Source organism: Eublepharis macularius, chromosome 2 (assembly GCF_028583425.1).
Source record: "Eublepharis macularius isolate TG4126 chromosome 2, MPM_Emac_v1.0, whole genome shotgun sequence".
Lineage (NCBI taxonomy): Eukaryota > Metazoa > Chordata > Lepidosauria > Squamata > Eublepharidae > Eublepharis > Eublepharis macularius.
In genome coordinates this window covers 5949160-5961777 of record NC_072791.1, presented here as the reverse complement: position 1 = coordinate 5961777, position 12618 = coordinate 5949160, and the positions used below count along the sequence as shown (strand labels likewise).

Genomic DNA, 12618 nt, shown 5'->3' with positions numbered 1-12618 from the left:
TTTGCCTTTTTTGCCACTAGATCACACTGACTGCTCATATTTAGTTTACAGTCCACTCTTACCCCAAGATCCCTTTCTCATACACTACTACCCAGAAGTGTATCCCCCATTCAGTATTTGTGCTTCACATTTTTGTGGCCCAGATGTAATACTGTGCACTTGTCTTTGTTGAATTGCATCCTGTTCACAGCTGCCCACTTCTCCAGAGTGTTCAGGTCTTGTTGAATTTTAACTCTATCTTCTCGATTGTTTGCCACTCCTCCCAATTTGGTATCATCAGCAAATTTAATGACTAGCCCATTTACCCCTTCATCCAGATTAAATATTGAAAACTACCTGGCCCAAAATCGAGCCCTGGAGCACCCCATTGGACACCTCCCTCCAATCTGATGTCACGCCATTGACCACCACTCTTTGGGTGTGGTCTTTGGATGCCAAGTGGAATACATAAATTTTTTCCTCCAGGCCTCCATCATCCCAAAAGCAAGAACAAAGATGCAGTGCTGTCCAGGAATTATTCCGAACCTGACCCCATAACTCCCAGTGGGTTGGAAGGAACTTACCAGAGTTCTTCTCGAGAGCCACAAAGCTCCCTCAGCCGTAGGCTCGAAAGGCTACCTTCCTCATTCAACAAAGCAATTTCGTTCCTTAATACGGCGTTTTCTTCTCTGAGACTTTCAGCCTCACATCTGTGGCACAAAAATAGGGAAAGTTCAAGGAACTTAAAAGTTCTGTGAATTCATCCAGCCACTATGCTGGATATTTACGCTCTATGCTGACAGGTTTTCAAGCTTTCGACTCTGAGAGATTCTTCTCCACATTGACTTAGGTGAGGAGGAGCCCCTAAAGCACCTTCCATGGATACGTCATGCGTTCCAGAGCATTTGGGGCAATATTGCAGCCTGCGCACTCATTTAAGGGCTGTGGGGGCAGAGGCAGGCCCTGTGAGCCACTTCATAGATCAGCAACAAAAATGGCAAATGCCATGTGAGGGATTCTTGGGAAAAGGACTGAAAATAAAACTACCCATGAGTAACGGCTTTCTACAAATTTCTAGTGTGGCCACACCAGGTAGAGTTCTGGTTGGTGCATCTTAAGGAAGACACTGAAGAGCCAGAAAAAGTGGAGAGAAAGGCAGCCAGATGGTGTTGGAACACCTGCCCATTGAATATATGGAAACTTTATGTTTTAAAAAGCTGACTGAGGGGAGCCACAGAGGGGTCTACAAAGTTATGCATTAATGGAAAAAGCCAAGAGAGAGACTTTTCTATAATTCTCACTTTTCTATAATTCTCACTTTTCTATAATTCTAGAACCCTAAGAAACTGGTCTGGTGCTAGATTCAAGAGTGACAAAAGGAAGCATTATTTCACACAACAGGTAGTTGACCTGTGGAACTCACTGCCACAAGATGTGGTGGTGACTGCTGGCTTAGGAGAATTTAAAAAGGGGGCTGGGATAAGTGTCTGGAGGACAGATCCATTGCTGGCTACTATCCACGATAGCTGGATTTGACCTCTGGGCTTAGAGGCAGAATATCTCTGTCAGAAGCTAGCCAGCAGTCAGCGGGTGAAGGCTGTGGTTTGCAGGCCCTGTGTGTGGGCTTCCATGTCGCATCTTCCTGGCCAAGATGCTGAACCAGATGGACTACTGGCCTGATCCAACATGGCTACTCTTTTGTTCTTATAGTCCCACAGGATCCAAAGCACGCGCTTAGAAAACACCTACCGATGTCCTGCATCTATGCATTGGAGGAGGAAGATAGCTACAGTGGACAAATTGTCTCCCTGGAAAGCCACTGATCTACTCTTACAACTTCAGGTATTTCTAAACATAACAAATATTTAGAGGCCTGAGATGAGGCTGGATGAAATGACGGCAAAAAATACATGAAACATAACTTTAGTGTTAAGTAACCGGAATGATGCAAAAAGATCCAAGTGAGGACGGCGGAAGGAAGGCAGAGAGAGAGAGCTACAGAGGTGGAGGGATCGTACAGACGTATGAGGCTGAGCTGGGTCCTCAGAAACATTCGCACGAAGCATGTTTTTTCTGCAGCTGGCCAACAAATCAAAACATTTCCCTCAACCCCACCAACCCCAAATTTCAAGCTGCGTATGTTCCCAGCCCGTGTTAAAAGTGACCAGTCTGTGAGACAAGAGAGTGAGAGAATCCAAGGCGGCACTCTGTCTTCTATCCCAGGGTTAATCTACTTGTTAATACAAGATGCAGGAGAAAGTCAGTAGCAGCTGTTACAAGCCTCCCAGTGGTTAGTGCCAAGAAGCAAAGCAAAGTGGCCGAGCTCCGGCTGCAGCGGGAGCCCACCGTTACCTCAAGCACTCCAGCTGCTGCAGCTGCTCTGCGCAGGTGCTTTGCAAGCCACGCAGTGCCGTATTCAAGTCGTCCTTCTCCTGGGCATGCGTTCCCTTCTGCTTGAGCAACACGGCCACTCTCTCTTTCAGCTTCCAGTTCAGCTCCTGGAGTCCCCTTCTCTCCGCTGCCGCCTCTTTGGTGCTGTCCGCACAGTGGCCAGGTCTCCCTTTCAAGGCTTTCAGACTCAGCATCAACTCTTCAAGCCTGTTATGTAGGCGCAGCTTTGCGCTCTGCAGCTCTCGGTTTTCCGCCGCCATCTGGTCCCGAGCCTCTTCCAGCTCCCTCACTTTCTCCCGGAGCTGCTGCTTCTCCGCCTCCCTTTTCAGGCAGTCTCGGCTGCTTTCCTCGAAGCGGCACTGCAGGCCTATCAACTGCGGCAAGTAGCTCTCCAACTTATTGTTCCGTTCAAACAAGTTCATCAGCTCGGCTTTCAGAACCTGGTTTTCCACCTGGAGGTCTTCCGGCAATACAAGAACGGTGGGCTGTATTCCGTCGCTTGCATAGCTTCCCATTTCCAGCTCCCTCTCCTGGTTGGCTTCACTGTGGCCTTTCAAAAACTGCCAAGAATAGTCACTCACCTCCTCGATGCTCGGGTCAGCCTCTGACTCTTCGGCAAAGAGCCTCTGGTTTCCTGCCGCACAGCCTGGATGCTTTTGTGTAACGACTGTTTCCGCCCAATGGGGCTTTTCTGCATTCCCGTCATCTCCAAAGGGCAACATCTTAGGCCTGGGAATTGCCTGAAGGATCTCATCTAGTTCTCTCTGGACCTGGGAAGCCATATCTTGCCGATCGTGAGCCGCTTGCTCACATTCCATTTCCAGGAGGGAGATCCTCTCTTGCAGCTGACGTTTCTGGAGCCGGAGGGTTTCGTTCTCTGCCCGAATATCTTCATAGGCCTTTTTCGGGTCGGAAGAAGTCTCCGTAGTTTCCCTGTAGGTCGCCGCTTCAGTTTCTACGACAGGTTGCCCACTTGCGTCGCCCTCTTTCATTGCATTTGCTCCTTTTATTTCACCACTGTCTTCATCTGTTGTACTCGAGAGCTGAGATTCAGTCAATATTTCTGGAGTCAGCAGGTTGAAACCTGCGGACTGAATGGCTTCTTCTGGCTCGGACAGCACGTTGCTTATTGCGGAGACTTCTGCTGCATTCTCCTCTTCTGCTGAATCCTGGACATTCCGCAGGTTTGGAAAATCGACTTGCACCTCTCTTGATTCCTGGGCTTTCCCTGGCCCTGAAGAATCGCCATCCCCGCTTTCTGCATCTTGGCTTGGGTCTGCAATATTACTTTGAAATTTGGACAGGCGAAGTATCTCCCGTTGCAGTTCTTCCACTTTACCTTCAAGTTTTGAGACTTCCAACCTCAGTTCTCGTTTTTCCGCCGAGGCTCTGCTAAGCTCCTCTTGCTTTGAACGCTCAAGATGATCGAGTCTGCAATTTAGTTCTTCTCTCTCGTGCAAAAATTCCTCCCCCAGCCTTTCAAGCTGTTGGCTAGCCAGCTCCCACTTTCCCTCGGCGGCAGCAATTTCTTCTTCCCTCTCTCTCAGCTCCTTCTCGTGACTGTCTTGAACTTGCAAGAGCCGATTGCGTAGCTCATCCTCTTGCTTTTTCACATCCCAGAGATCCTTCTGAAGCTGTTCCTTTTCCAGCATCAACAGGTTAAGGTGCCCCTTGAAATTCTTTTCTAGAAGCTCCTTCTCTTGGGCGAGCGCTGAAGAAAGAGCCTTCTCTTTCTCAAGCGTTTCTTTCCATCTCTCCTGGGCCTCAGCACTTTCCTGGATAATTTCATCCTTTTCAAATTCCCACCGGGATTTCTCCTCACCCTGCAGCTCGGAAAGCTCTCGCCACTCTTGCTGGTAGCGTTCCTCCAGGCTTTTTACCGCCTCCCCGTATTTGCTTGTGAGGGCCTGTCGGTCAATGGCAAACTGCTCCTCAGTCTGGCAGAGTCTTCCGTTAAACTCACGTTCCATTTTTATCCTAAATGCGGTCAACACAACACATTACTGAAATTTCTGCTGACTCAGGAACAGAGAAGTGCAGACCTCTTAAGACACTAGTCCTCAGCTTTTTCAGACTTCAAACCTCTCTTTGCACCCCCAGGCTACAACACGAGTGTCATCTACAAGTTTTTAACCTTATCTTGTTTTTTCCTCTCTTCCTGTAAAGGATTTAGTTAATAGCAGTCCACATTGGGTCATGTCTCCAAACCATTTGTGGTTCACAACTGACTGACGGAAGACCAGCAATTTGACAAAACTCAGGAACTGCTTCTTTGACCATTTTTGACCCAACATTTTCCACCAAGGACTCTCAGAAATATTAATGGGGAAATGATCTGTTTGGACTGGAATTATCCCTTGCAGATCCTACTTCGAGTTAAAATGCAGAGAGAGCTCTTTGGGCTACTGTGGTTCTTCTGAACTAGCCCTGCATCTGCACAGTGATAAGGGGAATGCTCTGGATTCTCAGGCTGTACATTCGATATCCAAGCAGTCTAGGAAGGCCCTCATCCAAACCTTACCACCCGTACCCACTGGCTAGGTGATCTTACGCAAGCTGCTGTTCTTTCACTCCCTGTTGTTCTGCCCTGGCCTACCTTACAGGACTATTTTATCACAGTACTGTTTGTAAAGTGCTTTTTAGCACCCTAATGTGCTGTATCAATCAGTCTACTAATACTAATTAGTAAGGAGCCCCATGGCGCAGAGTGGAAAGCTGCAGTACTGCAGCCCAAGCTCTGCTCATGGCCTGAGTACGATCCTGGCGGAAGCCGGGTTCAGGTAGCTGGCTCAAGGTTGACTCAGCCTTCCATCCTTCCAAGGTCGGTAAAATGAGTGTAGATGACTGGGGAAGGCTATGGCAAACCACCCTGTAAATAGTCAGCCAAGAATACGTCATGATGCGACGTCCCCCATGGGTCAATAATGACTCGGTGCATGCACAGGGGACTACCTTTACCTTACCTAATACTAATTAGTATTACTAGTAATACCAGTTCCTACCTGCCATCTTGCTAGCAATTTTGATGTTAATTAATGCTTTTTAAAAATAGGCTTAAAGCACCTTGTTATTAGTAATACTGCTGTGATCTTGTCCGAGACCCCTTTGAAATAGCAGCACGAGAGTCAACATGGTGTAGCGATTAGAGCATCGGACTAGGATCTGGTAGAACCAGGTTCGAGTCCCCACTTTGCCATGGAAGTTTGTTGGGCCAGTTAAACACTCTCAGCCTACCCTACCTCACAAGGTTGTTGTGGGGATAAAAAAGAGGAGAGGAGAACTATGTAACCCCCATCCTAGGGAGAAAGTGGGGAGGAAATATAAGTTAAACAAGTGAATAAATAAAGTGTTGATCTGTTTGTTATAACACGCCACTAGCATTGCCTGGGAATAGATGAAGGAAGAATAGTAAATAATAAAATAACCATTATAAATACAGATGAGAACCATGCTCCCTTCCAGATGGCAAGCAACCCAAAAGCTGGCAGCACTGCACCACAAGAGAATAAAAGGTTTCTATCCTGTCTACATGATAAACGTATCTAGGCTTTAGAGCACTTCTGCCACCAGGGCTAGAGCGACTGTCAAAATGTTTGCAGGTCCCCCACCCCCACCCCTTCCCCCAAGCAAGCCCTGCAACTTTAGAGGCTCCTTGTGAGGCAGTTAAGCCAGATTAAGGGCTCTTCCGCCATACGACAAACTTAAAGACACTTGCTCTAAAATGCAACCTGATGCCCACCTCTCTTCCTGGAGTTCCTGCTGGTGCTTCTCTGCCAGATCTCGCCGGAGCTGCTCCTTCTCCAGGGCGCATTTATCCACCAGGATTTGCAGCTGCTCACAGAACCCGTGCTCCAGCTCGGCTTTCTCTTCTTGGACAGTCTGTGCCATGGACCTCATTTTTTCCTCCATCCAAACCCCGGCCTGTATCAATTCCTCCCGCTCTCGGTGAAAATTCTCACACGTCTCTTCTAGCCTGGCTTGGAGCGCCCCTCCCTGGGACTCCTTGCAGCCGGCCTTCTCCTCCACGCCCATCTCGACATCACCCTGTTCCACGCCACGCTGGGGTTCAGCCCTCTGTCCGAACCTGGCCAGCTCCGCCTGGAGGTCAGCGACTCGGGCTTGGAGGCTGTCGACTTGCCGCTCCCTGCTCTTCATCTCCTGGTGGAACTTCCGCTGAAGGTTCTCCTGCTCCTTCTCGCAGCTGCTCTTGGTCTCCTCCAGCTGCTTCTCATAATGGCGCATCTGGGCCGAGAGAAGCAAAATACCCTTGGTTAGCATCTCCGTAGGTTTCCAAGCTCACAACGACCTTGGTAACCTTGGGCAGCAGGCAAGGAAATGAGAGGATTGCATAGAGCAGTTTCACGTAGGTAGCCGTGTTGGTCTGCAGTAGAACAGCACGATTTGAGTTGAGAACAACAATTTTTAGAGTCCCCTCCCTCCATTAGCATTCCACACCCTGGGAAACTCTTACAGGATGACTCAGCCCAAACCCACCTTCCTGAGTAGATATAAATGACCTGCCAACATCTTTTCCACACTGTGACACTGAGAGATCTGTGTCTTTTGGTGCTACACTTCTGAAGATGCCAGTCACAGCTGCTGGCAAAACGTCAGGAACTACGCCAAGACCACGGCTATACAGCCCGGAAAACCCACAACAGCCAATTTTTAGAGTCGTTTTGAGAGTCAAAGCTTTCTTTGTACACAGCTCCTACGATTCCCACAATCGGGAAAATTCTAATCCTGATAATGCTCTCAGCTGCAAAATCATTAATAGAATCATCTTTGAAAGAAGAACTTTTGCCTCCTTTGTCAAACTGGTTTGTGAAACTTTGGGATTTTTTTTATTATGGACAAAATCTCAGACCACCTTCAAACTCTAGATAACCCACGTTACCAGTCAACACTTCTCGAACAACGGGGGCCTTTCCTAGATTATACATACAAAACAGACAGTAATTCTTGATCCATTTATACAGTTTCATAGCGTTGTCATAATATGCTAATGTTAAAGATTGTTAAATACCTATATTGTTATTCTTATTATCGAACGGTGTTTTCCATCACTAGACCAACTTCTGGATTATAAGATGTTAAATGTTTGTTGTTAGTTTGTGTTCAGAAAACTATGGCCGTTTCCACACGGCTTACCTTGTTCCGGACAACAGTGAAATCTCGCTCGAAATTGAGCGAGAAGTCGCTGTTATTGCACAAGAAGTCGCTGTTATTGCACAAGAAGTCGCTGTTATTGCACAAGAAGTCGCTGTTATTGCGCGAGAAGACGTGAGATTTTGCTGTTTTCCAGAACAAGATAAGCCGTGTGGAAACCGCCCTGATCAATAAAATTTTTTAAAAAAGAGTTTTCTTCTTACACGATTAAATCTTGTTGGTCTCTAAGGTGCCACTGGACTCAAATCTTGCACAGAACAATGGTACTAACACCACAGCTTGCAGAGAGCCACAATCACAATTACCATCAACTCAAACAACCTCATTTATTTCCGCCCCTGGCATCAGACCTGCATCTCTCAGGGATCAGGGATGCTGGCAGTTTATGCATTTTCAACCAAAACTGCAGTAGATCTACTTCTGCCTCAGGGATGCTTGCAATTTATGCATTCACCTGCCTGCAGCTGTTTCATGGTGGGAACCAGGGCTTTTTTTTCAGCGGGAACGCAGTGGAACGGAGTTCCAGAACCTTTTGAAAATGGTCACATGGCCGGTGGCCCCGCCCCCTGATCTCTAGACAGAGGGGAGTTGAGATTGGCAATCTCAACTCCCCTCTGTCTGGAGATCAGGGGGCGGGGCCACCAGCCATGTGACCATTTTCTCTGAGGGCAACCCACTGAGTTCCACCACCTCTTTTCCCAGAAAAAAAAGCCCTGGTGGGAACCACCTGTCAACCACAAGCCCCCCAAGCAAGGGCCTTGCTCATTTTTCTGAAACGTAGGGCAGGTGCAGCATTGGAAAGCTGTGCTCGGAAGAGCCTCAGGGAGCATGTCAAAGAGCCACATTTGACCCCTGTGCTCATGAGCGTCAAATGCATAGAGGATTTGTAAAATTACAGGCAGTGATGTGAGGTGGGCAGAGTGCTGGACATGGGCCAGGGAGACCCAAGTTTGAGACAAGAAGCTGAGGGCCACTGCAAAGTATTTTGTAGCACCAAGCAAAGCACACCCCTTGTGTTCTCCTGCGTTGCTGCCAGTGAGGTCCAAAACAGGCCCCAGCTGGTCACCTGCTATGTTGCCAGCAGCCGGGAGTGAGCAGAGCCCCTGTGACATGCCAGCGCTCTTTCTCATTGTGGTGCCCAAGCAGCTGCCAGGCTGCCTGAGCGGGAGAACCAGCCCTCCCTTTGACACACACACAGAGCAAAGAGCTCTTCGGGCTTCCTAATCCAATGGAAACAACTTACCGTGTTTTCAAGCTCCTGCTCTAAGTCGCAGAGATCCCGGTGGTGCTGATCTTTCATTTGTTCAATGATCATTTCAGCTTCTATGCTCATGTTGAGTGGGTTGCAGTCTTCAGAACCGAGCTCTATAAAGCACAAGTCGACACAAAAATGCACATACCAACCTGTTTTTTTAAAAAATTAACTTTTCCTAAAAGAACAAGAGTCCAGTAGCACCAACAAGACTAACAACATTTGTGGTGGGGTATGAGCTTTCGTGAGTCACAGCTCACTCTGTCAGATACTCACGAAAGCTCATACCCTGCCACAAATTTTGTTAGTCTTATAGGTGCTACTGGACTCTTGCTCTTTTCTCCTGGTAATTTAGAAGTGAGCTGTGACTCGCAAAAGCTTACACCCTAAAACAAATTTTGTTAGTCTTATAGGTGCTCCTGGACTCTTGCTCTTTCCTACTGCTACAGACAGACTAACACGACTACCCATCTTGATCCTGTTCCTAAAAGCTGTATACCATCAGCTAACTACCTATAGGCTAGAATCCGTGGGCAATTTCTGGGGACAAAAGAGATTTCTGTCCATACTGAGCCTACTGCTGCCTCCCCTGACGCTTCTGCAGGCAAAAATGCCCCTCAAATACTAGTCCGGGGGGGGGGGCAGGAGACCCCCAAGAACATGAGGGTGATGTTGCCAAAAAACACCCCGCCTTCTGTCCACAGAAATCCTCTCCTAGATCCAACCCGTGACTTCTATAGGGCCAAACAAAATTACTGAAAGGACAAGGTAGAAGCCTTGTAGGCCAGCCGCAAGACTCCTTCGGCTTCTCAGCTGTCCCAATAAAAAAGGATGTAACAATACAAGAGAGTATCACAAAAAGCAGGAAACCAAAGAAAGAAAAAAATTCGTGAACCTTACTAACCACAATGACTCACACCAACAGTAAGGCTATATTAATATCTCTATTTCATTAATATTTCTATAACCACAATTCTAGTTAACATTCACGTAATAACACACACAAAGGCACCACAGCCACTTCCAGAATATACAGCTCATTAGTAAGAGGCTACAATTTAAAGTGCTATGTGCTCAGCCCTGCTGTAAATATAGTTTTTATAAATACAATTAAAAAGATATTATTAAAGTGCAAGGTGCAAGAGCAGTGAATGTTCATTCAAGCACAAGGTGCCTCATAGAAGGTCAGTCCTAAATAAAAAAAGGAGGCGGCAGAGGCAACATCCAAACTGGCCATCAGCTCCTTCGTAGAACTTCTTTCCTGTGTCCCCAAACCCAAATTCTTGTGCATGCTCTGCCCTGACTTCCCTGGGCTGTGCGCCTATTTCTTGCCCGTTGCTCTTCACTTACCCCTGAAGCCTGTTCCACCACCTGCTTTCCAGTTTGCCCCTACCCCATTCCATTCTTCTCCCTCCCAGCAAGGTATCCTGGCTACGTGCCCAGAAAACTGATGCGAGTCATGAACCCCCCCCCCCCCGGCCATATACGGCTTTTACCGTGATTGCATTCAACTCCCCCATCGGCCAACTCGTCGTAGAGGGAGTTTTCAAGCGAAGGCTGGGCCACTTTGCCTGGAGTCCGATGTGCTTCCAGCTGGGACTGCAGTTCGTCAATCTGGTCTTGGAGTTCCTGGGTAACAACCGGTAGAAGTGTCAAGGTGGGACTACGAGCACAATGGTCCACTAGGACAGTGACATTTTACGGGGTGGGAGAACCAGAAAAACAGAATCCCATTCGCACACAATCCGGAAGCTGAACTGCAGCATCGTCGGCGATACTGCAAGAGCTCTTGTGGGGCAGAGTTGACTCTAAATGCAGCCGCCCGGGGCAAAACACCATGTTGAGCAGCCCTGACTACAGTTGACAAACTCACTTCAGTTTGTGGGTCTGTATTCACTTGCAGGCTCCGGATGGACAGTGAGGGCAAAACTAGAGGGAAACCCCAGATCCCTGGTCCTGTGTTTCCCTCTGATGTGTAACCGTGAGATAGGAATTTTACTTTAGGGGGAAAGTGGTAGACGGGAGTGGCACAGCTTCATCCTTAACTTCTCCACCACCTTTCCTCTCGAACCCTCCCACTCCCTCACTAACTGAACAGCCAGGCTGCGGAAAGAGTGGTTAGAGTAGGGGGAGAGGATACGGAAGAAATTATCCACTCCCCACTTGCCTGGTCTCCCTTGGAAATGTCTCCATTTGAAAACGGATATGTTGGAATGCAGATTGGTATGCATGTTTAGGAAGCCATTCCACATTTCAAGTTCAAAGCTGCATTTAAATTCTGCAAGCCAAGAAAGAAAATAAAGCAATCCCATGCCATCAGAATGGGGTACCCCTTTAAGCATGGAAGTTGGCGCTGCACAATTCTTTCTTTGCAGTAAAGTGTTTGACTTGCCCCCTCTAAACACACACACACACAGTGTAGTGTACTACCTAACATGAGACTTTTTGAACCTAATACTTCCCTAGCAACTCTTCATCCATCCATCCATCCATCTGTGTCATTTATAGTCCACCTGTCTTATTAAGCCTCATGGTGGATGGCAAAGTGGAAGTCAGTAAGATCAACAACTGGGACATTCAATAAACAATATAATTGGGTTACAGAAGTCTGAAAACAAGCAAAAATCCAACACAAAGCAGAAACAAAGTGGAACAAAATACATGCATCTTAAAAAGGTATATGAAACAACTTGTCCCTTGGAGGCACGTGACCCTGAACAGCCAATTCCTGTCCTCTCTGGGCTGATCCGCCACGCTTACCCTGCACTGACGCTCATATTCGATCTTCATTTGTGTCAGCCGCTCCTCCTGCAGGAAGAACTCTGCGCTGCCGGGATCGAGATCGCCAAACTAGAACCAAAGAGCAGCCTCGTCAAGAGCTTTGCTCACTTTCACATGCAATCCTTACTGAGCTGGGCCCCGCACTATTGCCTTATTGCTGGCCCCAAAAAAGTGATGACGTGGTTTCTTCTGTATGCGTTGCACTGGACAGTGGGAGAGGTATAAGGGAAAGGGTCTTTCCCTGTATTTCCCATCCATCATTGCCTCCACTCCATTCCTCCAGGAACCCCCTACTCTATAGTTGGACCCCGGCCACCTCCGCCTGTTCCATGTTCTCTCCAGACCTTCCTCTGGCAGGCCTCCTCTTTTGTAGCTGACGACCTTTCGCCTGCATGGGTGGACCGGACCTTTTAATGTACTGGAGAAGTTCCTGATGGATTTCTGATGAGCCACAGCAAAACCGAGCTGAGAGTGGCAACGAGGCACACTGTTCAGCCCGTTGCCCTGGCATGGGAGTCGGCAACAGGCCAACCAATGTCTGACGCTGCCGCGAGTGGCCCAGTCTGAGCTAAGCACCCTTTGTGGGGCTGCTGGCGCTGCAGGGGCCACTCTGCTTGCTCCTGGGCCGTTTCAGCTGCCCCGTCAACCCCGGCTTGTCTGCTGACTCCTGCACGCTAGGCAAGATCAGCGCATCACTCCCCAGGAAGGCCCCGCTCCGGACCCAACAACCCTGGACCTTATTTTGCAAATCAGCTTTGTGGAGTGAGCAAACAGCTATTCGTTGCAGCTTTCCAGCATCTGTGTCAGCTAGGAATGTCATTTTTGACATGCTGCAGGTTTCTGGCCTTCTTCCTTCAACCAGGCTACCATGGCCGGGTTCTAAATAGCGATACAAAGGAGGGATAACTCCAAGGTGACTATCTAAACCAATCTTTCATCACCCATGTTAATCTTTATCAAATACCTAAATAGTGAATACAATTTTACCTACAATATAATGCTTTTATCATGAAGCAAAATAGAAAAGAGTCCAGTAGCACCTTTAA

The 12618-nt window shown here is 48.0% G+C and overlaps 1 protein-coding gene across 2 annotated transcripts in view; it reads right to left on the bottom strand.

The window, feature by feature from the left end:
- Positions 1–12618, bottom strand: part of NIN (ninein) — a 152594-nt gene that overhangs the window by 31570 nt on the left and 108406 nt on the right. The window contains exons 14-19 of one of the 2 annotated variants that reach the window (XM_054970915.1): positions 11552–11641; positions 10288–10420; positions 8783–8904; positions 6110–6612; positions 2332–4347; positions 564–689 (exon numbers count right to left, since the gene is read on the bottom strand). In XM_054970915.1, coding sequence (XP_054826890.1) covers positions 564–689; positions 2332–4347; positions 6110–6612; positions 8783–8904; positions 10288–10420; positions 11552–11641 — 2990 coding nt within the window. The remainder of the gene's footprint in view (positions 1–563; positions 690–2331; positions 4348–6109; positions 6613–8782; positions 8905–10287; positions 10421–11551; positions 11642–12618) is intronic. The other variant, XM_054970916.1, reaches the window with a different exon arrangement.